The sequence below is a fragment of the Malus sylvestris genome, chromosome 10 (assembly GCF_916048215.2).
Source record: "Malus sylvestris chromosome 10, drMalSylv7.2, whole genome shotgun sequence".
Lineage (NCBI taxonomy): Eukaryota > Viridiplantae > Streptophyta > Magnoliopsida > Rosales > Rosaceae > Malus > Malus sylvestris.
In genome coordinates, this window is record NC_062269.1 from 29,410,172 (window position 1) to 29,436,932 (window position 26,761).

The window sequence follows — 26,761 nt, forward strand, 5'->3', positions numbered from 1 at the left end:
ATTTATTTATTTTTATTATCCAAGTGGTATTATACTATTATGGGAGCTAGAAATTAAATTCGAGAGTTCACATCCAGCTATAAATGTTTTTAACCAACTGAATTACCTGTTTCTCTGCAAATTAGTAGATCACTGGGAACAAATTACATGAGTTGTAAAGCATAAATTTGCCTTTTTGTCCAGTTGTCTATTACGCGCATTCATAAATCTACAAATCATTTCAAACTTACTTGATTACACCATGTGATCTTGGAGTAAAAGGCCATGACAAATTGACAGCCAATGTCCCACACCCCATCCCATCCCACCCTAAATCATGTGCCCTTAATTCTTCACTTACCCTCCTCCCTGTCTGTTGCCCATCCATTCTTTCTCCATTTCCAACCCCTTGTCATCACACTGAAATGGCAAAACTCGTAGGATTTCTGGTTTTCTTCACAGCCTTCGTGGTTGCAGCAGCAGATTGGAACATTTTGAAAACCCGACAAACCGATAACGTTGAATTGGGAGATGAGTTGAAGAAGTACTGTGAGAGTTGGAGGATCAATGTTGAAGTGAACAACATTAGAGGGTTTGAGGTTGTACCCCAAGAATGTGTTTGGTACGTTAAGAAATATATGACATCGTCTCAGTACAAGGCTGACTCGCAGAAAGCCTTGGAGGAGGTCACTCTCTACTTGAGCAGCTGCTGCAAACTGGAGGGTGATGGCAAAGATGCTTGGATTTTTGACGTTGATGATACACTTCTCTCCACCATCCCTTACTTCAAGAAACACGGGTTCGGGTAAGTGATATTTTAACAACTATCGTTCTTGGGATTTGAACTTTGAGAACTCTTTTAACGAAGTGGAGACTGGAAACTGAATGTCACTAAACTCAAACTAGGGGAGAAAAGCTGAATGGGACTTGTTTGGAGGCATGGATGAGAGAAGGCAAGGCACCAGCTCTTGAGCACACACTGAAGCTCTTCCATGAGATTAAAGATAGAGGGATCAAGATCTTTTTAATCTCTTCAAGAAGGGAAGATTTGAGATCATCAAGTGTGGATAATCTCATTAGGGTTGGATACCATGGATGGACTGGTTTTATATTAAGGTATGGAATATCATCAAGGTTTCAAATCCATATTTTTCTTAGTTATTTTATTCTTATAGCTGGTTTCAATGGTGCAAAAGATCGATTCCAAAAGAGAAAAAAAGGGTGAATCCATAAGCACTTTTGCTCATAAGCGTTTATGTCAGAAGTGCATTTGTTATAATTAAATAGGTAGATCTGTGTAAAAGTGATTTTTAAAGAAGTACATAACAAATGCTTAGGTAAAAAAACGTTTTACGACCCAAAAGCGCTTTTACACCAAACATAGTTAGGAGCACTTTTGGTTGTCAAAAAACACTATTTGGAGCTTTAATAAGTAGTGCCTGACTTGAAAAGAAAGATTTGATTTCAATTTTCATATACTTAATTATGTGCAATGAAGGGGTCTTGAAGATGAGTTCAAGGAAGTGCAGAAATACAAGTCCGATGCAAGGCGTAGACTGATTGATGAAGGTTACCGCATTTGGGGAATTATTGGAGACCAGTGGAGCAGTTTTGAGGGGCTTCCCATGGCAAAAAGGACATTCAAATTACCCAATTCCATGTACTATATCTAGCATGAAAAATTTCAGTCCACAGATGCAGACCTAAATAAGCACTCCTAGTCCTAAGTCATTTCGGAACACCCATTTTCTCGTTCTAGAAACCTCTTTTATTTTCTGTTTTTTGAATTGCTTTTGATTTATTCAATCCGAAAAGTCAAAAAAAAAAAAAAAATGATGAAAGAGAAAAATGATGTGCGGAATAACAATTTCTTTATTGGCCAAAGCATATGCTTCTCTGTCCTATTCATAAAAGACTAGTAATTTCAATGAAATCTGTCACTCTACACAAGTAGTTCTCCGGTACTTGTGGCTTGAGTGCTTAAGAACAATTGGAAATCTACGTTCGAATCCTCCTCTCTCAATATTATTTGAATGGAAAATAAAGACATATTCTTCCTTTGGGAATCATTGTTAATTTATTCTGTAACTACGTGTGTTGGGTTTCATTATTATTTGCATATGGTCTAATATCCTAGTGGACAGAGTATTAGGTTTTTTTTTCATGCGTCTTGGGTTCGAAACTCCTCATCCCCTAAATTATGGTAATAGTTACTCCCTCCTCAGCCTTAAATTATTGTAATAGTTTCAAACTATTTCCCCTCCTCATCATAATAATAAATTTAAAAAAAAAAGTGTGCTAAAGCTCTCTTTTTTATTCCCAAAACAAAATAAGTTTTCCTTAGCATTATGGTATTATTACTTGTTGGAAATGGACTCATGGAGTGGGATCAAGTGAGGCTTGAATATCTATGCTTTTGTAAGAGGCGTTTTATGAATTTCAGACGTAGTTGGACATTGATATTCAATTTTTTTCTTGAGAAAAGCACCCTGAGTACAAAAACACAATAATCGTCTCTATATTTTGCTCAAAATTATATTTTGGTCTGTGTGTTTCAAATTTGATCTATTTAGTCTTTGTATTTTGTCCCTTTAGCAGTCCATTTGACGTTAGTCTGCTTCAATGTTGCAAGAGCTACGTGTACACATTAATGTTTAAACTAAACATGAATACCAAATGATTATAAGGTGAAAACACATGAATCAAATTAATCAACTTGCAAATTTGAGTCAATTGGTAGTGAGCCCCTTCTCTATTACACCCAAGTTTGAATTCTACTGTCCCGTAAATCACAGTTGATTAAAATTACTTTGTCAAATCAATCAAGTGGAGAACAAAAATAAATGAAAATTTGGAGCATGACTAAGGTGCATTGAAGTATTGAATATAATCGCAGATATCACTTTACCATAACGACGAAAAACAATTACGCTTATGTATTTTGATGTGAGTTCGATCTCTCATCCTCCTAACAACTAACAATTAAACCCATTTACTTAAATGTCGTCTCTTTTTTGCCATATTTGGGCTTTTGGGCAACTCCAAAGAACATTTTTTCTTTTCCAAACCTCATTACACAATATCCCTACGCTGAAAGAGTTGCTCATTTGCAGCTCACCAGATATTTTCACCAATCGCAGTCCTCCCTAACGTGGGCCCCGCAAATATGCCCTGGAGCCGTCCCTAAACGCACCACTGAGGCGCGTGGAGTAATCGTACTGTTCCTCGAAACGCAGAGAGCCCCAAAAAATCAAGGGAGAAAAAAGGGGGCACATAAACAAAGCGCACTCGCGTGACTCGTCACCGTTCACTTCCCTTTCCCCTTCGTTCTTTCGCTCGCAGAGCCGGTGACTGAATTTTAAAACACCCGCCTGTTGTTTTAGACTTGTCTCCGTCATCATCCTCCAAATTCCTCTTTCGATTCGATTCTGCGTGAATTGGGGCTCGCTATCGAGGTTTAGGTGCGTATTCGATATACCCTTTTAATAATTTTGTTCAATTTTGGGGTTTTGGGTTGGAATACGGGGATTTATTGCTCTTTGTGGATGCCCATTTGGAGGTTTGATTCAATTTTTGCGTATGTTTTTCGAATTGTTATTGTTGGGTGGAAATTGAATTGGGGTTTCGATGGATATTGTGGTTTGCTGTTCTTCAATTTTGGTGCATCTGTCGGTTTGGATAATTGGATGTATGGCAATTTTTCTTTTTTGCATGGTGGGGGTGTAATGTTGTAGCTGTGGTTTTTTTTTTTTAATTTTTTTTAATTTTTTATAATTATTTTTACTTCAATGAATTGCATGTTTTGATGAAATTTGATTGCTTGAGCTTGTAATCATTTGCTTTGTGATTTTGTTTTCGCGGTTTTGCGTGGAGGGGATTTGGTAGAATATAGGAATATAGTTGAAGAATGGTTCTAAGATGTAAAAAATTAAGTGTGAAGTTTTAATCGGTAACTTAAGGATGTTCGTAGATTTTTGTTTGGTTGACATAAGTTGGATTATTCTCCGGGCCGGTTCAAAGTCAGACAAATGAGTGTTTAGTGCTGTCCAAATGTGAACTTTTGATTGTGTTATGTAGCATTACAACCACCTGATCAACTGCCTCTTTGAAAATGACCATTAGGTAAGCTTTTTGGATAAATTCGTTTGGATAGTAGGGTTCTTCAACTCATAGTTTTAAGGGGCTCATTTAGTCAGGGCTTGGAGTGGCATCCATTCAGCGTACTGTGATGTAATTGCACACTCGTTCCTGCAGGTTCATTTTGTGAAAATATTTTCATGGTTCAGGTAGAGTTTTATCATCTTCATGTTAACAAATGCTTTCGTTTCATGATGGTTGGTTTTAATCGTATCTTGCATTTATTCTTATGTTCACAGGCGAAAATTGATGACCCCTTTCAGTGGTTTTGCTGTCAATAACAAGCAAAAGGTGTGCTGTCAGTAGGATTTTTGGCAAGTATCATCACTATCACAAGCTAAGCTAATAGCTCATGACTAAATTACTGATGCTCCCACTTTTCTGATTTTAGGAATATAGATGGAGGCACGCCCTGCTATGTCCATCCGGACATCAGCTGCAAAGCAGCTTACTCATATGGGGGTCTCTGCAGCAATGTCTTCATCCTTACCAGTCCTTCCAACCTCTTTGGAAGAGACATATCCCAAGTTGCCAGACTCCCAACAGGTTTCCAGGGAAAGAGAACTTATGACAAGGCCTGTTGGGCATGCTGGTCACTTAACCTCCAACAGTGGAGTAGTCGGTCACATATTTTCATCATCATCAGGATTCTCAACAGATCTTCACTACTCAGCTCTTTCACCTCATGAAAAACAGTCAAAAAACTCTCCTTTCATTTCTCAGAGTTCTGCAGCTTTGCCATTACCTCATTCTCCTCATTCAGGATTTCTTCAGTCAACAGAATCTTGCCCTTATCCCAAAGAAAACAGTGGTTCCTGGTGTACAGATTCACTGCCAGGTTTCCTTCATTTTCCTGTCAATAGCCATGTCGAGAATAGTCAAATAGAGAGCAGTAGTTGCAGTGGGATAATGGCTGCTGATGAATTTGTTAAGCGACATGATTGGCAGGATTGGGCAGATCAGCTGATTACTGATGATGATGCTTTAACTTCTAACTGGAATGAGCTTCTTGATGACAATAGCGTAACAGATCTGGAACAAAAGGTTGAGATATTTTCATATAGTTGGTCCATGATATACATTTACAAGTTTGATGAAAATTATCCGTCATTATTATCAAAATAGAAAAACCAATTGGGTTCTTATTATGTTGTTTCAGATGAAATACCAGGCTCCCCAACCGTCTTCAACTTTTTCGGCTGAGCAGTCCCAAGTTCATCAGCAACAACCTGCTTCATCTGGGGAAATCATTCCTGCTCCATCTAGGGAAATCATTTCTGTTCCTGCTACTTCCTCAGCTAATAGTGCCCCTGCCAAGGCGCGCATGCGTTGGACTCCTGAACTTCATGAGGCCTTTGTGGAGGCTGTTAACCAACTTGGTGGTAGTGAAAGTGTGTAACTCGGAATTCCTCTGGCTTTACTGAATTCTTTGCCTAAGATTCAAACTTCTAACTCAATTAAACTTTTACTTCTCACAGGAGCAACTCCTAAGGGTGTGCTAAAGCTCATGAAAGTTGAAGGGTTGACTATCTATCATGTGAAAAGTCACTTGCAGGTACACAAGTTCCTTTCACCAATAAATAGTTTCCCATAGAAACTCTGTGTGAGAGAGAGAGAGAATTTTCTTTTGATTGGAGATCATTTTGAATTGCAGAAATATAGGACTGCTAGATACAGACCAGAGTCATCCGAAGGTATATAACTAATGCTTCCATGTATATACATGCGTACCTGTATATGTGTATGCAACTATGTATTAACAACATAATTTTCTGTTCTTCGGTGCTGGAGGTAGTGTTATGAGAAAATAATTGTGATTTTTGGTGGTGTTACTCTTTTTTTTTTTTTTTTAATTTTTTAATTTATAAATTCTGCGTTTCTTGTTTTTGATGCTGTCAAATGAGAATTATTCCTTCTTCTTTTTATAGTTTATACCCAGCTGCGACTCGCACTATTTCAAAATTTCCACTATATATAAACTGATTTTCCAAGTCTCAACTTTTTACCTAGCATTTGTGAAGGCTATGTTTTGGTGAATATTTGAATTTCTCATTATTCTTTTATGTTTTCATACTAGTTATCTAAGTATTTTTATTAGTCTATTCATTAGTACCGTACATATCATCCTATGAGGTATTTTTGTGCTGAAATGCTTGTTTTAATCTCCTTGAGTTTCATGCTCTATCCTTGAGACTTTGAAGTTGGCATGGATATGCTTACCTCATTTGTTTTTTATACCTTAAGTAATTAGTTAATGTGATGTATTAATGCACATTCTTTTGTAGGTGCCTCGGAGAAGAAATTGACTTCAATTGAAGAAATGACGTCTCTTGACTTGAAAACGTAGGTCAATTATTCTTTATACCTATTGGTCCGATGCTTGTAAAGTAGCATTAATCATGTGGTACTTGTTTTACATAATCATTGCAAGGTTGCAACATCTGATGATACACCTTGCGGTTATCCAGTTACTGCTGATAACTTATGATATTTCCATAGATAGGGTCATTAGACTCTGTACTTTGTGGATTTTGAAAGAATGCTGCTTGATGTGGATAGGAGGATAACAACTCTTTCTCAGAAAAATAAAAAAACATATGAGACTTTACTGGAATTTGGTTGACCCCAAAGTTTCTTACACCTTGCTGCTCTGATGGGCATTTGGAACTCAAATGTGCTGTTGTAGCATCAATAGCTTTGCCGCGGATGCTCCAATGTATACTAGCCACTAGCCAGTCATTGCTGTTTAGCGGTCTTAGGTTCACATAAACAGAATGTCTACTCGTATTCTACTGCAACTTTAGTGTTTATTGCTGGAGTTAACTTGAGAGTTCCAAGTTGAAGATTATTGCCATTTAAGTGCCTTCCTGTCCACTTCTCAACAAGTTTCATAAGGTTGTTTCTCTGTTTAACCTCATGGAGGTGGGATGATCAAATAAAACAAAGAACCTTAATTGCTTAACTTTTATCATATGGAAGACGTAAACTATTGTTTATTTTTTTTCAATATTTGATAGGACCTACATACTGTTAACTATTTGTCCTTTTGATAGGACCAAGGTTATGATAACATTAGCACTTGGAAGATACCTGTTAACTCGTTAACTAGTTGAATGCGATAAGCCCAGAGTGGGTCTAACAGATTGCCCAAGGGTCAAATGAGTCAACCTTCTATTTATAGATGTGTTCACTATTATCTCATTGTGTATTGTGTTACCATTTTATATTTTTCTGAACCTTTCTGCTCTTTTGATTTGGGAAACAGCGGTATCGAGATCACTGAAGCTCTGCGACTGCAGATGGAAGTTCAGAAGCGACTGCACGAACAGCTTGAGGTATGAATTTGTCCATTGGAAAAGGATTTTTTTTCTTTCTAATTGATCAATGGGTTGAGTAATCCTCGTAAAATCTCTTCTGAAGGTTTTGTTTAACTTTACCTGTCACCACTGTGAAGTTTGTGAACACACATTTATAGCACTGCACTTTTTTGGCTGTGGTCAAATTTCGAACCTCAAATTTGTGTTTTTGAATACATGCCCGGGTTCTATTCATCTGTTTTTTCTTATGTTGGTTTAATCCTCTTGGGTTTCTCTTTTGCAATTTTCTGTGTAACACATGCGACTTTCCTCTATGTGCAGATCCAAAGAAATCTGCAGTTACGAATAGAAGAACAAGGGAAGTATCTTCAAATGATGTTTGAGAAGCAATGCAAGTCGGGTATTGACACGCTGAAGCGATCATCATCCAATTTGGACGACCCCTCCGCTCAGCCTTCAGATGAAATGCAAGTTTGTCCCGACAAAAGTGAACTGGATTCCTCCAAGTTGGACCAAGGCGAGACTGAAACTGATCCGGTTAAAGCCAACCCCACATCATCAGGTGGTTCACAGGAACCGGAAGGGAAGCAGAAGTCGCCTGAAGCGGAAGCACTTCCTGAGAATCTGGAGCCAGATGGTGGTGTCTCCAGTCCCCAACCTCCAAAGCGTGCCAAAATCAAAGAATAGGTCACGTATCATCTGTTAAATCTCCATTAGACCTTTTGAAAGAGCTTCTGTGATTATAAGATTGGGCACTGAATATTGTGAATGCAGTTTTTTTTTTTTTTTTTTAGTGTAGTTGATAATTTGTAGCTAATTATTAGCCAAGTTTTGATACTAATTATTCTCAAAACTTCAATCTCAACTTTTAAATTTGCTGTTAATAATAATAATTTCTTATTCGGACAAATTTCCGAGCCTTTAGAAAAGTGCTTTTTTTCCCCCCCGAAATTTCTCAATAATATTACTGTAGGTGCCCATTTTTGAAGAAGAAAATTCCACGACTCAATTGTTGTTGTACTCGACTATAATTTCACTACAATGAAGTTATTGTGATGGCACTCTAACCCGACAGAGTTCCATCATGGTTTGCATAAAAAACGTAAAAACCTGGAGTAATATGAATAAGGAATACCATCATGGAATAATGAATTGTTTGTAACTTTAGCAAGGAATTTTATTTTTTATTTTTTAGTGTTTTTATTTGAAAAAAAGGATATATATTATCCCTTTCTAACGGCCCAATTACGTTTTTCATCTTCAAGTTTAGGGTGACTTAAGATGGGCAATAGAGTTTTAATATTTCCTTTTGCACCATAAGGTATTGAAACTGTATCAATTTATGTCTTTTCTCGGATTGATTGTGCAACCCTTGTACAAGAACGTTTAAGTCACATTTGCACCATATTGACATAAAAACTCAACAATTTGAAAAAGAGTTGGACGTTCAAAGAACCTCATGACCCATTTTGAAAACCACCTCAAACCTGAATTGTGTAAAATATAATTTACCTTGTTCTAAACCACTCTAACCTACAAGACTACAAATGCGAACTTCGTGATGTGAAGAGGCTGACACATTGCCTTAACTCACATCCATCTCCTTGAATTTAGTTAGAACTTAGTTAGCTTGATGAGTTTTAAGAGGGGGTGGGTACGTGCAATTTTTGTTGTCTATAAATGAAAAATGTTTTGAGTTGAAGCATTTTCCATACGAAGAAAAAAAGCAGAAGCCAAACATTTTCTCCTCAAAAACACTACAGACTCAAACATACGACTTCACAACCCACAGTAGGTACTCAACAAACTCTCATACTTCCTCTTTACACCCCAACATTTCATTATAATACCCCTCCTTCCCTCCTCTCCCTCTCACCATCTTTGGCATCCCAAACATCTCCACTGTCATGGCCTCGAACACCATGGCCATGGCCGCCAGCTTGTTCAATGGTTCTCACACCATAGTTGTGCATGGCACTCAAGAGGTATGGATAATGTACAGTTTTTTATATCTTTTTTCTTATACTGCAACTTTGGTCCATGAGATTTGACCTCACTCTTGTACTGCCACTAAGACCATATGGTCGGTCATTGACAATGTATAACTTAATTAAAATGTTGATGACTTGTTACAATTAGTATTAGGTTAAGTAGTTAAGTAAGCAATGTGGAAACTGGTAGTACTACCTGCCTCCGAGAAGGCAGTCAGTGTCTCCAACAAGTGTCTAGTGTAAGAGAACGATAGGTTTCATATTTCAAAAGTGACTGATATTGGTGAGTTTGTTTTTGCAGGACAATGGAGATCGTGAAAGGCAATGGCATCACAAGGATCAAACCTTCTCTGTTGGAGGAAGTGGTAAGGATCTAATTCAATTCGTTTTATATTATTACAGGGAAAAGGAACTCGTTTCTTTTTAGGAATTACATGTATTAATTTATTTCTCTTTGGTTTCTATAGTTGGCGGTAACGATTTCGAAGGCGATAAAAATGTTTTGAGTAATGTAGAGTGGAAAGAAAGAGTGTACAAATGTAAATTCAGGCAAGAAAAGAGCGATTTGGTGAGAAAAGACGGTGGAAATGATGATCAACGCTTGGAAGATGATTTGCTGTAAGTTGGTTTTGAGCTTAATCTGTTTTTTTTTCCTTCTCAAATGATGAAGCAATGTCACACTTCATTCGAATCTGGACTTTTCGCAGTTTTGTCGAATCCCAGGAACCACTGGCGAAATGTACCCATCTCATAAGCAAACTCATCCCTTACCGCTTGGTCATTGTCCTCTGGCTTGTATTTCTAGCCTTCTTCTTCCGTTTTAGAATCCTAACTCCGGCGTATGATGCTTATGTCTTGTGGATAACATCTGTAATTTGTGAGGTATGGTTTGCGTTTTCTTGGATGCTTGAACAGTTCGCCAAATGGAACCCCATTAACCGCGAAACCTACTTGGAACGCCTGTCCATAAGGTTCGACCGCGAGGGTGAACCTAACATGCTGTCCCCGGTTGATGTCTATGTGACGACAGTGGACACTGTCAAGGAGCCTCCACTCATTACAGAAAACACAGTTCTCTCTATCTTAGCTGTTGACTACCCTGTTGACAAGATTTGCTGTTATGTCTCGGATGATGGTGCTTCAATGCTCCTTTTCGATGTGCTGTCAGAGACTGCCGAGTTTGCAAGAAGATGGGTGCCATTTTGCAAAAAGAAAAACATTGAGCCTAGGGCCCCGGAGTTCTATTTCTCCAAGAAGATTGATTACTTGAAGGACAAGGTACATCCGAACTTCGTAAAGGAGCGCAGCGGAATGAAGGTAAGCTCAAAGATAATACGATAAATTTGCATTAATTTATGGCTTCTTTAAATTCTGATGCAAACACTCTGAAAACAATGATCCAGGTTTAGCGTTAATATTATCCCTCCCTATTCGCCTTCTAACTGAGTTTTAGGCTCTATTAGTTTCTGAAAGATAAAAGAGGGTAAGTCACTGTTTGCACGGTCTGCTGTGACATTTTGGTTGATTTGGGAAGTGGTACTGGTGCACGAGATGTTGACTGCGAGGAGCTGCCTCGTCTTGTGTATGTCTCGCGTGAGAAACGTCCTGGCTATGAACATCAAAAGAAAGCTGGTGCGATGAATACTTTGGTGAGCAAATGTTGATTTAATTTGTGTTCTTAAGTCGAAGATAAATTCTCGCATTCAGCAGTGTTTATTACTTACAAATGTTGGTATGGGATCAACAGGTTCGAGTGTCTGCGGTGCTTACTAATGCACCTTTCATGTTGAATCTGGATTGTGAGCACTACATCAACAACAGCAAGGCTGTAAGAGAAGCTATGTGCTTCCTAATGGATCCGCAGCTTGGAAAAGAGCTCTGCTATGTCCAATTTCCTCAAAGTTTCGATGGCATTGATCATCACGATAGATATGCTAATCGAAATTTTGTGTTCTTTGATGTAAGTTCAACTATATCTTTAACTTTGTATACTCTTAAAACGCCGCTGGGCTTAGCCTAGTAGTGAGGGTGGGCAGGGTGATGGGAAGGAGTAGGTTAGGTCCAGGTTCGAAACGCTTCAATGTAACAAACAAAAAAAATAGCACGCTCTCGAAAATACAGAATTCTATGCCTGTAAAACTTTTGCTCAATTTCTAGCATTATTATTTTTTTGTTATAGATCAACATGAGAGGCCTAGATGGAATCCAAGGACCTTTATATGTTGGAACCGGATGTGTCTTCAATAGGCAAGCAGTATATGGATACGATCCTCCAGGGTCTGAGAAGCGCCTTAAGATGACATGCGACTGCTGGCCTTCCTGGCGCTTCTGTGGCTGTCGTCATGGTTCGAAGAAGTCTAAGAAGCATGGGGTGAGAAGTCTTCTCGGGGAACTTTACCCCAAGAAGAAGAAAATGATGGAAAGGAACCACATAAGGAACGGAAGCACACCGATGTCTGATTTTTCAGAAGTTGAAGAAGGGTTTGAATGCTATGATGAGCTGGAGAAATCATCATTCAAGTCACAGAAAAATTTCGAGAAACGTTTTGGACAATCTCTATTTTTTATGGCTTCCACTCTCTTGGAATATGGTGGGCTTCCTGAAGGGACTAACAGCCAAAAGCTCGTTAGGGAGGCCATAGATGTTATTAGCTGTGTCTATGGAGAAAAAACTGAATGGGGAAAGGACGTGAGTACGTAGCATTATGATGAACTACTGCATATATGATGATTTAAGGTTCATAAATCCAGCGTAACTATTTGATTTGTAGGAAATATGCACAAATGAAACCGGTTATAAACTTTCAAATAAAAATAGAACTGGCCACACTAAACAGGTTATAATTAGTGGTATATAAACCACGATGCGTGCTATTTGTGCATATAACCTTGATCCTTTTGGATATGTTAGGTCTTGATATCAAGATGACCAAATCCGAAGGTGCTGAAATGGTTGGTTTTTGCATTGCAGATTGGGTGGATTTATGGATCAGTTACAGAAGATACTCTGACTGGCTTGAAAATGCATTCTAGAGGATGGAAGTCGGTGTATTGTATGCCAGAGAAGCCTGCTTTCAAGGGGTTTGCTCCTATAAATTTGTCCGATCGGTTGCACCAAGTTCTGAGGTGGGCTCTTGGCTCTGTCGAAATCTTCCTTAGCCGTCACTGCCCGTTGTGGTATGCCTATGGAGGAAAATTGAAATGGATGGAGAGGCTTGCTTACATAAACACCATTGTCTACCCTTCCACTTCAATCCCCTAGGTTGCCTACTGCACTGTGCCAACTGTGTGTCCTTTAACTGGGAAATTCATCGTCCCCACTGTAAGTACTTTTTAACTTTTGTAAATATGCAGGAACATGACTGGTTACCAACTTTAATAAAAACTTATAACCGGAGACTGGTTTTGTACTCCATGTACGACTTATTGTATGTTTAGTGTCCTGTCAGTCTATTTTTCGATTAAAAGTTTGTTTCGTTTAGTGTTTAATGACCTAATAATAATTTCATATCCTGTGCAGCTGAATACCTATGCTAGCATTTGGGTCATGGGTCTTTTCCTCTCCATCATTACAACCGCCATTGTCGAGCTCAGATGGAGCAATGTCAACATCAAGGATTGGTGGCGAAACGAGCAGTTTTGGGTAATTGGCGGAGTGTCAGCACATCTTTTCGCTGTATTCCAAGGCCTCCTCAAAGTCCTGGCCGGAGTTGACACCACCTTCAGAGTGACATCAAAAGCGGCAAAGGATGCCGAGTTTCGCGAACTCTACCTCTTCAAATGGACTTCTCTTCTCATACCACCAACCACCCTCATTATCTTGAACATGGTGGGAGTTGTGGCTGGAGTCTCTGGTGCCATTTAAGCTGGTTACCACTCTTGGGGTCCTTTGAGTGGCAAGCTGTTTTTCTCCTGGGTCATTGTTCATCTGTACCCTTTCCTCAAGGGTTTGATGGGAAAGTTATGCAAATTTCTTTTGAAACAAGTACGATATTCATTAACATAACGCTTAATTCGTACAAACTGAGGGTAGTGTGCTAAGTGGGCCTCGATAAAAACTTTGCCGGGGCTTTTAACCTGGTCTAAGGAAAAGAGCGTCCCACACAAACAAAGAGCTACCCTCAAAAGTACAATAGAAATTGAAATTACATGCCTTCCTCAAACAAAAGATCGTGGATCAAATCCGAAGGTTCCTCAAACCACATTACATCATGGAAACAATTGGTGCCCATCCGTGTAAGGCGATGCGCAACTGAATTTCCTTCCCTCTGAATATAACCACACTCCACATAAGGCAGCTTCAAAAAGAAATACCTCAAGTCATTTATAATCGTTCCCAAACCGGAATCATCGTCCTCTTTTCCTGCCATAGCAGCAACCACAACTGATGAATCCCCTTCAAATATGACCTTGACTGCAGGTGACCAAAACCTCTTAAAGTACTCCACTGCATGACGAGTAGCAATTAGCTCTGAATGCAGAGCCGACGTCGACCCTTAACAGGTCCCGCGGTAGCTCCCAAGAATCCTCCCATATGATCTCTAACCACTACACCATAACACCCCCCCCCAAGAACCACCTTTACTCCATGCACCATCAAAATTACATTTGATCCATCCCATCCTAGGTTTCTTCTAATTTTGAAACACCCGAGCCGCCCCCAGGGTAAGGGGTTTGTGCCATCTATGAAATTCTTACAACCAACCTTCAGTCCTCAAAACTATTTCCTGCGTGGCAAACTAGTCCCCGTCCACAACACCTCATTTCTATGCTTCCAAATTGCCTAAATCAGCATCAACCAAAGCTCAAAACCCACCACGGAAAGGTTTTATGCACAAAACTCCATCCACTGCATGAAAGGCATTCGGTCCCACCTACTATCCACCCTCAACCCCAAACTTCGAAACCACACAGCTCTCGCCAAGTTACAATTACAAAGAACATGCTCAACTGATTCTACTGTTACCCCACAGACCACACACGCCACTTCCCCTAGTACTTTCCTTTTACTCAGATTCAGACGTGTGGGTAATGAATCCAAGCAAGCACACCAAACACAAATTTTCACTTTCCCTGGGACATTGGCATTCCAAATCTTCTTCCAGGACTTCTCCCCCAAACCACCAAAAGAAGATGAAGTACCCACAACACTAGGGCCATTATTATCAATTATACTCCGAGCCACCTGATAGGCACTTCTTACTGAGAACTTCCCATTCCTTTCGTAATGCCATATACGCCTGTCTTCAACATCCTGAACGCTAAGTGGAATACTTCGGATTAGTTTCGCTTCCTCTGATGACAAAAGACCACTCAACAACTAGATATTCCATTGCTTCGGTGCTCCACACAATTGTTCTTCCACCTCGGCCTCCATGTCCCAGTGCCTCGGTGGTGGTGTTAAAATTCGGAAAAAGGAGTCCCGTGGGATCCAATTGTCCTTCCAAATTCTGATGTTTTACTCGTTGCCCACTCGCCATCAATGACCTTTATCAATGATCTGTCTCGACGCTGCGATACTCTTCCACACATACGAACTATTAGGAGTCACAGTTGCATCCATAAATGCGGACCTAGGAAAGTATCGAGCTTTAAAGACCTTAAAAACAAGAGCCTCCGGTTGTTGAAGAAACCTCCAAGCTTGTTTAGCCAACAATGCCAAATTAAAAGCATAGAGATCTCGAAAGCCTAATCCCCCTCAAATTAAAAGCAAAAATTAGATTAACAAAATTCAAAGAAATTAGATCTCAAATTTTATTGCTCGCTGGTCTACGAACCAAAAAAAGTATAAGAAGCGAGTACATTTTATAAACCTTATGATGCAGAGCATATGTATGTTGGTGTTAGGCCTACTTGGGATCCTACCTAAGTGGGTTCATAGTGGGTACGTTGTTATGGGCTAATACAAGTCTATAAGTATTTATGTTCTGGATTAATGTGTTCGCTTGATTCTTGAATCTTATGATAATTAATGTTGGTGTGTCTTGGATTTATAAGGTTTGTAATCTTTACGATAAACGTTTCTCTTGACTCTCACAAAGTGGAGATCCTTGTTGATTTGGTGTCTTTGTAATATTTATGATTGAGACATGAACGAATGTATAAAGAATTTTTAGCGAGCTTTTACTTCTTTTTAGGTTCGTGTGATGCAACCTAACCCTAGATGTGGTGCCTTATTGGTCAAAACCCCTACATGCTAACTATCTATGGCTAGGCTAGTTAATCATTTAAAAATTCCATTAGGTTCAACGTAAATCAATAAGCACATCTCACAAAACCTAATTACATATGGATAAAAACTTGAAAATAACATGAAGGAAAGGTCTTAAGTAAGTCTCTTCATTTATATAATGATATATGAAGGAGGTGTCCGTATTCTCAATACACTAAAAAATTTAAAATCCTCTCATTTAATTCATACAATTTCCACACAACTTTCAATATATAACACGTATAAAATTTAGGTATTTTTAACATACTATTTGAAAGAAAGAAAAAACTAAATAAACAAATAAATTTTAAAATTTTAATTAAGTTTGAATCTCAGGTGAATTCGATACCAAATTATTATTATTATTATTATTTTTAAAGGAGGACAATTGGTGGCTAACCATGGTTGTCTACCCATTCTGGGGACCGGGAAGACTCACAAAGACATTTCAGTCTCCTCATAGCCACAAGTGCTTCCACACCAGCAATGGGTTTCGAATATGAGACCTCCAATTTTAAGTTTTAAGGAAGTCTTGTAATCCGTCCTTTACCATTGGACCATCAGCTCGTGGTTGAATTTGATACCAAATTAAATTGTCTATTGTGTGATTTAATCCAACTTCCTCACCAGTAAAATATAACTTCGCACTAATATATATTTTTTCAGCATTATTTTACTATAACTATTATATATATATATCTAGAGGAATCCTTTAACAAGAGAGATTATCATTTTTCTAAAAAAATAGAGACACTTTCTTGACCGTTAGATTTCGTTTTAATGAAATTGTGTGGCCTGTGATTTAATCTCAACTACACAATTTCTTTAAAGCCAATCCAACGGTCAAGAAGGTGTCCTCATTTTTTTTTGAAAAATGAAGATCCCCTTGTTAAAGATATATATATATATATATATATATATATATATGTACGTGACACCTGGAAAAAGAATGCAATTGTGTTGTTTATTTATAAAATAAGTTTGGCGTCAGCCACATAGAGTGCCTTTGAGTTGAAGCAAGCCATTAAACATTTGCCAGACCAAGCAAAAACCAAACTCTTTCTTCTCCTACCTATCGCTCGGTCAAGTAACGTCTCTTCGACTCTAACCTACGACTTCCCAACTCATAGTAGGTACACACCAACCCTCTGATCCATCACACTTTCTCTTTACACCCCGACATTTCATTATAATACCCCCCTTTTCCCCTCCTCTTCCCTCTCATCATCTTTGGCATCCCAAACATCTCACTGCCATGGCCTCCAACACCATGGCCGGCTTTTTCACTGGTTCTCACGCCCGCGACGAACTCAATGTTGTGCATGCCTCTGAAGAGGTACGCATAATGCATAGCTTATATCTTCTTCGTTTTTTGAATCCCACAATTGTCGTCCATGATATTGAACTCATTCTCGAGTGCCACCAAACCAAAATGGTCACTTGCAATGTGTACCTTAATTGAAATGTTGATTATTTGTTGCACTTAGTGTTAATTAATTAACTGATTAGTGTGGTAATTGGATGCAGGACCGGCCTCCTACGAGGCAGTCAGCGTCTTCAACAAAAGTGTGTAGGGTTTGTGGAGATGAGATTGGATACAAAGAAGATGGGGAGTTGTTTGTGGCATGTCATGTGTGCGGCTTCCCAGTTTGCCGGCCTTGCTATGACTACGAAAGGAGTGAAGGCAACCAGTGCTGCCCTCAGTGCAACACTCGTTACAAGCGTCACAAAGGTGACATTTTCGATCAGTTGTATGATCTCACTAATTAATGTGGCATATGCATATGTTCTATGTGGAATAAGCCTTAAATATATATGTGACGCGTTACATTTTTGTAACCTGTAGGTTGTCCTAGAGTCGCTGGAGACGAAGATGACTTCGATGCAGATGATTTTGATGATGAGTTTCAGATCAAGATTGATCACCATGATGATCCTGCAGAACAAAATCATGTCATTGCTCGTTCGGTACTAACTTCGTCTAGTTTGTTTAAGATTATATGTTGTTCTTGATCTGAGAATCGTAGTAACCTTAAGGCACTCAAGTAGTAAAGTGATTGATATTGGTGAGTCTTTTGCAGGAAAATGGAGACCACAATCAACAGCAATGGCATCGAAACGATCAACCTTTCTCTGTTGGAGGAAGTGGTGAGGATTTAATTTAATTTAATTTAATTTAATTCAATTTATATTACTAAATGTAAAGGGAACTTGTTTATTAAACACGCACGCTTTGTCCGTGATATCGGCAAGTGTCAGACCACAAAGGGAACCTTTTTATTTTTCAGAATTGCATTTATTTGATTTACGCTATATTTGGTTTCTGTAGTTGCTGGTAAGGATTTTGAAGGGGAGAAAGATGTATTGAGCACTGCAGAGTGGAAAGACAGAGTAGAGAAATGGAAAGTGAGGCAAGAAAAGAAAGGTTTGGTGAGCAAAGACGGCGGAAATGATGAACAAGGCTTGGAAGATGACTTCCTGTAAGTTGGATTTATGCTTAATCTGTTTACCAAATTTAGTTTTTGTCAAGTGATGCCACGGTGTTTCATTATTCGAATCTTTTTGCAGTTTGGCTGAAGCCCGCCAACCACTGTGGCGAAAAGTACCCATCTCATCAAGCAAAATCAGCCCTTACCGCATAGTCATTGTCCTCCGGCTTGTGATTCTAGCCTTTTTCTTCCGTTTCCGCATCTTAACTCCAGCGTACGATGCTTATCCCTTGTGGCTCATATCTGTAATTTGTGAGATATGGTTTGCATTTTCTTGGATACTTGATCAGTTCCCCAAATGGAACCCCATCAACCGCGAAACTTACTTAGACCGCCTGTCCATAAGGTTCGAGCGTGAGGGTGAGCCTAACACATTATCCCCAGTTGATGTCTATGTGAGTACAGTGGACCCTCTCAAGGAGCCTCCAATCATTACAGCAAACACAGTTCTCTCGATCTTGGCTGTTGACTACCCTGTTGACAAGATCTGCTGCTATGTATCGGATGACGGTGCTTCAATGCTCCTTTTCGACGCGCTATCAGAGACTGCAGAGTTTGCAAGAAGATGGGTTCCATTTTGCAAAAAACATACCATTGAGCCTAGGGCCCCCGAGTTCTATTTCTCTCAGAAGATCGATTACTTGAAGGACAAGGTACATCCGAACTTTGTGAAGGAGCGCAGAGCCATGAAGGTAAGTGAAAACAAATTAGTTTATATTGCAGACACTTCGACAACAATGAAATGATGTTTAAAGGATTTTTTTGTGTGGTACTGCAGAGAGAGTACGAAGAATTCAAGGTGAGGATTAACGCATTGGTGTCGAAGGCTCTGAAGAAACCAGAAGAAGGATGGGTGATGCAGGATGGCACTCCATGGCCCGGTAACAATACTCGTGATCATCCCGGAATGATCCAGGTTAACATTAATTTTATCTTATATTCCTCTATTAATTGAGTTTTGGCTTTATTAGATTCTCAAATATAAAGAGATTAAAAAGTAACGAAAATGGATACGAGATGGCTTCTTTTCACTTGATTTGCAGGTTTATTTGGGAAGTGAGGGTGCACTAGATGTAGATGGTAAGGAACTGCCGCGTCTTGTATATGTTTCCCGTGAGAAACGTCCTGGCTATCAACATCATAAGAAAGCTGGAGCCATGAATGCTTTGGTGAGCAAATGTTGATTTAATTTGTGTACTTAAGTCAAAGATAGATTCGCGCATTCAGCAATGTTTGTAACTTGGACATGTTGTGTGATCAATAGGTTCGAGTTTCTGCGGTGCTTACTAATGCACCATTCATGTTGAATCTGGATTGTGACCACTACATCAACAACAGCAAGGCTGTAAGAGAAGCTATGTGCTTCCTAATGGATCCACAGCTCGGTAAAAAGCTGTGCTATGTCCAATTCCCTCAAAGGTTCGATGGAATTGATCGTCACGACAGATATGCTAATCGAAATGTTGTCTTCTTTGATGTAAGTGCCACGCGATCTTTAAACTACTCCATCTCTTGCAGTACAAAATTCTTTGCCTCTAAAACTTGGCTCAATGTCTTGGGCTGTTTTTTGTTATAGATCAACATGAGAGGCCTAGACGGGATCCAAGGACCGGTATATGTTGGGACTGGATGTGTCTTCAATAGGCAAGCATTGTATGGTTATGATCCGCCGGTTTCTGAAAAGCGACCTAAGATGACATGTGACTGCTGGCCTTCATGGTGCTTCTGTGGCTGTTGTCGCGGTAAGAAGAAATCTAAATCTAAGAAGCATGGGGTGAAAAGTCTTCTCGGGGGACTTTATTCCAAGAAGAAGAAAATGATGGGGAAGAACTACGTTAGAAAAGGGAGTGCGACAATGTTTGAACTTGAAGAGATTGAAGAAGGGTTTGAAGGTTATGATGAGTTGGAGAAATCATCACTCATGTCACAGAAAAATTTTGAGAAACGATTTGGACAATCTCCTGTTTTCATTGCTTCCACGCTTATGGAAAATGGTGGCCTTCCCGAAGGGACTAATAGCCAAACACTCGTTAAGGAGGCCATTCATGTGATAAGCATTGGCTATGAAGAAAAAACTGAATGGGGCAAAGAGGTGAGTAGCATTATGATGAACTTCCGCTCTATCTATATAAAGATTTAAGATTCTTAATTTCGGTTGAACTATTTGATCTCTAGGATATATGCACAAATTGCACCAGTTACAAACTTATAATAAAAATTAGGTGTGATGGAGACTAGACCGATGCTAAGCCGTATATAAATTCAATGATGTAGGTCTAGTTATGCATATTAACCTATATCTTTGGATATGTTAGGCTTTGATAGGAAGTTAATAAAACCCAAAAGTAATGAAATATTTGGTTTTTTTCGTTGCAGATTGGGTGGATTTATGGTTCAGTTACAGAAGATATTTTGACAGGCTTCAAGATGCATTGTAGAGGATGGAGGTCAGTGTACTGCATGCCAAAGAGGCCAGCTTTCAAGGGATCTGCTCCAATAAATTTGTCCGATCGTTTGCACCAGGTTCTGAGGTGGGCTCTTGGCTCTGTTGAAATCTTCCTTAGTCGTCATTGCCCGTTGTGGTACGCCTATGGAGGAAAACTAAAATGGCTGGAGAGGCTTGCTTATACCAACACCATTGTCTATCCTTTCACTTCCATCCCCTTACTTGCCTACTGTATCGTTCCAGCCGTCTGTCTTTTGACTGGAAAATTCATCATCCCCACCGTAAGTACTTACTTCAGGAGATAAGAACTGATTACAAACTTTTGATAAAACAAATAACTGGAGTGACAATAACCGTGGTTTATTCATTATATACGGCTTCTATGTTCCGTGTCCCCTCAATTCCGTTTTATATCATAGGACATGTGCCAATGAAGTTTTTGATTTTCAAAGCACTATCATTTTTTCATGAATCATATTATCTAATAAGAATCTCAAATTTCGTGTAGTTGAATAACTTTGCTAGCATATGGTTCATGGCTCTTTTCCTCTCCATCATTGTAACCGGCATCTTAGAGCTCCGATGGAGCAATGTGAGCATTGAGGACTGGTGGCGTAATGAGCAGTTTTGGGTGATTGGTGGAGTGTCTGCACATCTTTTTGCCGTCTTCCAAGGCCTCCTCAAAGTCTTGTTCGGAGTTGACACCAATTTCACGGTCACTTCAAAAGCGGCAGACGATGCTGAGTTTGGAGAACTCTACCTCTTCAAATGGACTACTCTTCTCATACCACCAACCACACTCATTATCTTAAACATGGTGGGAGTTGTAGCTGGAGTTTCTGATGCCATTAACAATGGCTATGGTTCATGGGGTCCGTTGTTTGGCAAGCTGTTCTTCTCCTTTTGGGTCATTGTTCATCTCTACCCCTTCCTCAAAGGTTTGATGGGAAGGCAAAACAGGACTCCTACCATTGTGGTACTTTGGTCAGTTCTTCTTGCTTCCATATTCTCATTGATTTGGGTGCGAATCGATCCCTTCCTGCCCAAGCAAACTGGACCAATTCTTAAACAATGTGGTGTGGAATGCTAGACTTGTTTCTCTAGAAAAACTCGGGTGTATATTGGGATTCACGTGATGTGAGAGATACAGAATAGGGGATAAATCCTCGGTTACACGCTAGAATCCCCCATGCTTCAGGGATCTTTTGCCTTTTCTTCCCTTCATTGATTGTCTTTATAGTTATACAACTTTTGCTTGTTTGTCTTCAAATTTTCTCAAGTTTCCAGATAGGGTGATTTGTATACACACTATACATATATCCATTAAAAGAGATATTGACAGTAAGGTCCCAAACCCACTAGTGTTTCTCACTTTGTCCTTAAATTTGTTTTTTCAGGAAATGATTTTCCTACATCTTTTTCTTCCACAATAATTTTATTTTTCTAATATTTGAATTGAATAATTCAAAATAATAAGAGGATATAAAAAGGGAATGAGTGCAAAAAGAAAGTGTGAAAAATGGACAAATGATTTAATTGACTGATATTTTGCAAAATTAACCATAAAGCAATGAATTTGTAGCTCAAGTGCTTAAAAGCGTTTATGTGTATACACGAGGTCATGTTTGAATCCTCCTGGAAAAACGCGGTGTTGCAGAAAATGTTGACGCATATATTTTTGGCAGGTGAAATTTGGAAACATTGAAAACTTTGGCTTGCATGTAAAGCTCTGGTATATAGTACAAGTACACCTCTTGTGTGTTCAAGACTGCCCGTACAGGTCTCGTACCCTATCGGTTATGAGAAAAACTCCGGGATATATTGCGGTTACATGTAAGAATCTACCGAGCATCTAGAAACAAGGCTTATTGACTATAGGCACAATGCATATACATACAAAATACAACTACACCAAGAAATGGCTATATCCATTATTTTTTATGCCTGGTTAATTTATTGATGGTTAATGCACCAAATGGTTTGGAGAGGTAAGGCAGGGTCTAAGCCGATAGCTCTTGTGCCACATAACGCATTGTGGGTCGCAACTCAGGACGTGGACGAGCGCAGGCCAAAGCTAAGGTGACAACAAACGCCACTGCCTCCGCCAATTCACCGGTTGGAGGCTCCAGCCTTTGGTCTAACACATCTTTTAAAAGCAGCTCTGCATTTCCCTTCAATGTTTTTGATGCTTCTAATAAGGACTCGAGCATTTCCCCCGGGTGTCTTCCCATCACGATTTCCAGTGCCACCATTCCAAAGCTAAACACATCGCTCTTATCCGTGACGCGCATAGTGAATGCAAGCTCTGCACATCAAGAACAACAAAAATGAACGACCTTAAACATACCTTAGTCACTAAAAGGATCAGCCAAAAATGAACACATTATAATGTTAGGTTACCTGGTGCCATGTAGCCATAAGAACCAGCAACATTGGTCCAACTGGTTGAATCCGAGCTCAAGAGTTTTGCTGTTCCGAAATCTGATAGCTGAGGCTCAAAATCCGACTCGAGCAATACATTGTTGACAGAAATATCCCGGTGCACAACGGGTGGAGAACAATCATTGTGCAAGTAAGAAATTGCATGAGCTAGTCCTTGCACAATTTTCACCCTTGTACCCCAGTCAAGCTCACCACCTCTGTCCTCGCCATACAAGGCTTTTCCGAGGCTGCCTCTATCTAAATACTCATAAACCAAGAACATGGAACCCCGCCTTAAACAGAACCCGAAAAGCCTAATGATGTTGCGGTGCCTGACATGAGTCAAAGTTTTGATTTCGTTCTCAAAGCTCTGCCGATTTATTGCTGGAATGTCGCTAGAATCAGATATGTTAAGCCTCTTAACTGCAACAATTTGGCCCGATAGCAACTCTGCCTTGTACACCCTTCCGTATCCTCCTTTTCCAATGCAGTATTTCTCGGCAAAGTCCTCCGTGGCCTTCACGATTTCTCCAAATGTAAATTTCACTTCTCTTCCCCATATGTTAGACTCAAAGCTTTCAGATTCGGAACTTTTGGTTTCCACATAAAGCAGCTTAGGCTTCTTTCGGAATACGAGAATCAGAGCAACGGCAGCTGCAATCAATAATAAACCACAAACAGGTACAAAGACACCAATCAGAATTTTGTTGGTGTTCATGTTGGACTTTTTGCCCGAACTGCATGCAGTTAGTCCTTCTGAAGCTCCACACATGCCAGAGTTTCCGGCAAAGGCATTTGCTGGTGCCTTTCGGAAAATGCCTCTGGTTGGGACTGCACCTGTCAAGTTGTTGTGAGAAAAATCATAGCTGATTAGACTACCCATGTCGGAAAATGCAGATGGGATCGCCCCCGAGAGATGGTTGTTTGAGACATTGAGAACCTCCAACTGTGTGAGCTTGGCCAAGTCTGAAGGTATTTGTCCTGAGAGAGAATTGCTGCTAATATCCAATAAGAACTTCAACTTTAAGTTGCCAATTTCCTCTGGGATATTACCTGATAACTTGTTGTGGCTCAAGTTCAAGGTCGTTAATTTGTCGAATGTGCCAGGATCAATAGGTATTTCTCCCATGAAACTGTTATCGGACAAATCAAGATGCTCGAGCTTACTCAATGTGCCTAGACTCTTGGGAATTGATCCCGTCAAGTGGTTCCTGCTAAGATTGAGCATGAATAGCAAGCTTAGATTTCCTATTCCGTTAGGAAACTGCCCAGTGAATTCATTAGACTCTAAGCTCAGATATTGCAGCTGTGTCAACTGCGCAAGCTCAGGCGGGATTTGACCCGAAATTTTATTTCTACCCATACGCATATCCTTGATGTTTATGCATTTTCCCCACTGTGGTGAGAGTGTACCAACAAACTGGTTGTCGGTAAGAGCAATGAATTCAAGACTGGGATGAACACCAAATGCATTTGTAATGTTCCCGGTAAATTGGTTCCCATCAAACCGGACTCTGGACAATGCCGAACAATTCCTCAAGCACTCGGGCAAAGACCCTGTGAGATTGTTAATGTTCACTGTGAGAGCTTGCAAAGCGAATCCGCTGCACAACGCTGGTGGCAACTCTCCAGAGAAGCTGTTGTTTGAAAAGCTAACATTTGTAAGACCAGGACTGTACTTCCCAAAATTGCTTGGAATGCCACCCGATAACTTATTTGTGAAAACAGAAAAGCTCTGCAGGCTTGTGAGGAGAGAGATGTTCTTCGGCAACTCCCCCTCCAGTTCGTTCGTGTTGATGTCGAAGGTAGCCAGTGACACCATGTTACCAATCTCCTCGGGGATTGTTCCGCTAAGATTGTTGGAGAAAAGTTGCAAGCTTTGAAGATTGGTGAGACTCCACATTGTCATAGGAATTGGCCCGGATAGCTGGTTCTCGGAAAGATCAAAATCCACCATGTCTTTCAAGTTTCCAATCTCCGAGGGAATTAAGGAAGTGAACTTGTTTTGGTATAAGTACAGGACATGGAGTTTCGTCAACAGCCCCATTTCCGGTGGAATGTTGCCACTGAAGCTATTGTTTTGGAGTTGCAAAGAGACCATCTCAGTCCAACTGGAGAGCAGAGAAGGCGGGATTGGACCGGATAACAAATTCCCGGATAAACCCAATTCAACAATGTTAGTCAGACCAGACAAGGATAGAGGCAGTTCCCCAGTGAGGAAATTGGAAGCCAATGCCAAGTATGTGAGATTAGTACAAAAACCGAGCTTGAAAGGGATCGAAGAGTTCAATGAATTGTTTCTAAGATCAAGGTATTGGAGCTCTCTAAGTTGTCCTATGGAAGATGGGACTTCTCCTTCAAGTGAATTAGTAAGCAAATCAATTCTCTGCAGCCCAGAAACCAACCCAATACCCTTAGGAATGGGACCGTTGAACCGGTTCTGGGCCAAACGAAGATGCTTAAGCTTTAGAAAGCTTGTTGGCAATGGCCCTTGGAATTGGTTATTAGAAAGATTGAGATACTGAAGCTTGCCCAGATTGGTAAAGGCACTTTCTGGGATTTCACCAGTCAATGAATTTTGAGATAAATCCAGAAAAGTTAAGTTTTTGCAACCAGATACAAATTTATGTGGGAATTCAGAATCTAGACTGTTGAGAAAAATGTCAAGGTATTGCAAAAGGGGCATGCTTTTAAATTTAGACCAGTCAGGGGTTTTTAAATAATTTCCACCCAGAAGCAAAAACTGTACCTTTTGGAGGTTGGTAAGCTGGTAAGGGATTGCACCAGAGAGGCTGTTGTTGAAGAAGCTGAGATAGTCAACGTTGGTCAACTTCCCTATTTCCTCAGGGATTTCTTGGGCGAAAAGGTTGTTTCCCAGGTCCAAAGTTTTGAGCTTTGAGAGGGTTCCAATGGCGGATGGGATCGGCCCACTGAAATTGTTGGCATTGAGGTTGAAGTGGGTGAGGTTGGAAAATGGGGTGTAGTTGAACTGTGTTAGGGTTGCTGAGATGTTGAGGTTCGAGAGGTCAATTTGGGAAACTGTTTTGGTAATGGGGTTGCAAGAAATGGCTGTCCAGTTGCAGAGGTTTTTGAGGTTTGTGTGTGCCCATGAATCCAGAGAAGGTGGTGGTCGGGAGGAAAAGCTGTTTTTCCAGGCTATAAGTGCTTCTGCTTGTGCTGCTGGTGAAGTGGTTGCCTTCAATGGAAGAAAGGAGAGGAAAAGAATGTGGAGGAGCAGGGGGAGGAGAAAAGGAGGAGAAAGCTTGGGAAGTGCTTTCATGGTGTTTAACGAACTTGACATTGTTGTTTGATTCTAAGGTTTTGGTTGTAAGTTTATATAGAGGAAGAGGGGGTCCGCTTTCGGACTTGATTAACAGGAAACTTATGAATGCATAGTGGTTACTAGGTTAAAGTCGGATAACCACCGAACCTTTTTCAATTCAAAAGATACTGTTTAAGGTTAGGACTTAGGGCGCTTATGTATATTTCAATTCAAAATTATTATTCAGCCATATGCTTACTCTTTAATGTTGAATACTTGGCTTAATTAGATTTAAACACCTAAAATTAAAATAAAAATAAAAATTTATCATACTTCTGTGCCTTTTAAGATTTTGATTAAGGCGCTTAAGTACAATAGGCTACATCAACATTTCCCTATTTATCAAATTAAAAATTGTTATTGTAATTTTTGAAATTAAAATTTTATATGTTAATTTCTTAATTTGTCCTTTAAATAGTTGAACGATTTTTTTTAAAAGTATTTTAGA

General features: G+C 39.7%; 4 protein-coding genes and 1 pseudogene across 13 annotated transcripts; 4 read left to right on the plus strand and 1 right to left on the minus strand.

Moving 5' to 3' along the window:
• Positions 1 to 265: 265 nt before the first annotated feature.
• LOC126584826 (acid phosphatase 1-like) lies at positions 266 to 1,969 on the plus strand. Its single transcript, XM_050249179.1, has 3 exons — positions 266 to 784; positions 886 to 1,095; positions 1,478 to 1,969. The coding sequence occupies exons 1-3, from the start codon at positions 405 to 407 to the stop codon at positions 1,650 to 1,652; spliced, it is 765 nt and encodes a 254-aa protein (XP_050105136.1). The 5' UTR covers positions 266 to 404; the 3' UTR covers positions 1,653 to 1,969.
• Positions 1,970 to 3,228: 1,259 nt separating this feature from the next.
• Positions 3,229 to 8,343, plus strand: LOC126586824 (protein PHOSPHATE STARVATION RESPONSE 1-like). Of its 10 annotated transcripts, none has more exons than XM_050251783.1 (10): positions 3,229 to 3,440; positions 4,102 to 4,265; positions 4,356 to 4,430; positions 4,508 to 5,160; positions 5,288 to 5,507; positions 5,595 to 5,671; positions 5,771 to 5,810; positions 6,402 to 6,459; positions 7,382 to 7,451; positions 7,755 to 8,343. In XM_050251783.1, exons 4-10 carry the CDS (start codon positions 4,516 to 4,518, stop codon positions 8,118 to 8,120), a joined length of 1,476 nt encoding a protein of 491 aa, XP_050107740.1. In that variant the 5' UTR covers positions 3,229 to 3,440; positions 4,102 to 4,265; positions 4,356 to 4,430; positions 4,508 to 4,515; the 3' UTR covers positions 8,121 to 8,343. The 10 variants fall into 10 exon arrangements, with proteins under 10 accessions (XP_050107740.1, XP_050107730.1, XP_050107734.1 ...); XM_050251773.1 differs by having other exon boundaries at positions 3,233 to 3,440; positions 5,276 to 5,507; XM_050251777.1 differs by having other exon boundaries at positions 3,233 to 3,440; positions 4,516 to 5,160; positions 5,276 to 5,507.
• A 984-nt stretch (positions 8,344 to 9,327) lies between these two features.
• On the plus strand, positions 9,328 to 13,430 carry LOC126584432 (cellulose synthase A catalytic subunit 4 [UDP-forming]-like; annotated as a pseudogene).
• A 3,382-nt stretch (positions 13,431 to 16,812) lies between these two features.
• Positions 16,813 to 21,924, plus strand: LOC126586940 (cellulose synthase A catalytic subunit 4 [UDP-forming]-like). Its single transcript, XM_050251904.1, has 12 exons — positions 16,813 to 16,971; positions 17,163 to 17,367; positions 17,482 to 17,603; positions 17,717 to 17,783; positions 17,965 to 18,115; positions 18,204 to 18,816; positions 18,903 to 19,040; positions 19,168 to 19,293; positions 19,389 to 19,601; positions 19,701 to 20,216; positions 20,501 to 20,851; positions 21,079 to 21,924. Exons 1-12 carry the CDS (start codon positions 16,891 to 16,893, stop codon positions 21,658 to 21,660), a joined length of 3,165 nt encoding a protein of 1,054 aa, XP_050107861.1. The 5' UTR covers positions 16,813 to 16,890; the 3' UTR covers positions 21,661 to 21,924.
• A 337-nt stretch (positions 21,925 to 22,261) lies between these two features.
• Positions 22,262 to 26,367, minus strand: LOC126586939 (MDIS1-interacting receptor like kinase 2-like). The gene is made up of 2 exons (XM_050251903.1): positions 22,971 to 26,367; positions 22,262 to 22,875 (listed from the first exon to the last, which is right to left on the minus strand). Exons 1-2 carry the CDS (start codon positions 26,290 to 26,292, stop codon positions 22,571 to 22,573), a joined length of 3,627 nt encoding a protein of 1,208 aa, XP_050107860.1. The 5' UTR covers positions 26,293 to 26,367; the 3' UTR covers positions 22,262 to 22,570.
• Positions 26,368 to 26,761: the final 394 nt, after the last annotated feature.

Excerpts from the sequence above, each read along its gene's own strand:
- LOC126584826 (XM_050249179.1), top strand. The coding sequence starts at position 405 with ATGGCAAAACTCGTAGGATTTCTGGTTTTCTTCACAGCCTTCGTGGTT. Across the intron at positions 785-885 it reads TTCAAGAAACACGGGTTCGG|GGGAGAAAAGCTGAATGGGA; the intron begins GTAAGTGATATT and ends AACTCAAACTAG. Across the intron at positions 1,096-1,477 it reads TGGACTGGTTTTATATTAAG|GGGTCTTGAAGATGAGTTCA; the intron begins GTATGGAATATC and ends TGTGCAATGAAG.
- LOC126586824 (XM_050251773.1), top strand. The coding sequence starts at position 4,516 with ATGGAGGCACGCCCTGCTATGTCCATCCGGACATCAGCTGCAAAGCAG. Across the intron at positions 5,161-5,275 it reads TAACAGATCTGGAACAAAAG|ATGAAATACCAGGCTCCCCA; the intron begins GTTGAGATATTT and ends ATGTTGTTTCAG. Across the intron at positions 5,672-5,770 it reads ATGTGAAAAGTCACTTGCAG|AAATATAGGACTGCTAGATA; the intron begins GTACACAAGTTC and ends TTTGAATTGCAG.
- LOC126586940 (XM_050251904.1), top strand. The coding sequence starts at position 16,891 with ATGGCCTCCAACACCATGGCCGGCTTTTTCACTGGTTCTCACGCCCGC. Across the intron at positions 18,116-18,203 it reads GGCTTGGAAGATGACTTCCT|TTTGGCTGAAGCCCGCCAAC; the intron begins GTAAGTTGGATT and ends ATCTTTTTGCAG. Across the intron at positions 19,294-19,388 it reads CTGGAGCCATGAATGCTTTG|GTTCGAGTTTCTGCGGTGCT; the intron begins GTGAGCAAATGT and ends TGTGATCAATAG.
- LOC126586939 (XM_050251903.1), bottom strand. The coding sequence starts at position 26,292 with ATGTCAAGTTCGTTAAACACCATGAAAGCACTTCCCAAGCTTTCTCCT. Across the intron at positions 22,876-22,970 it reads TTATGGCTACATGGCACCAG|AGCTTGCATTCACTATGCGC; the intron begins GTAACCTAACAT and ends CTTGATGTGCAG.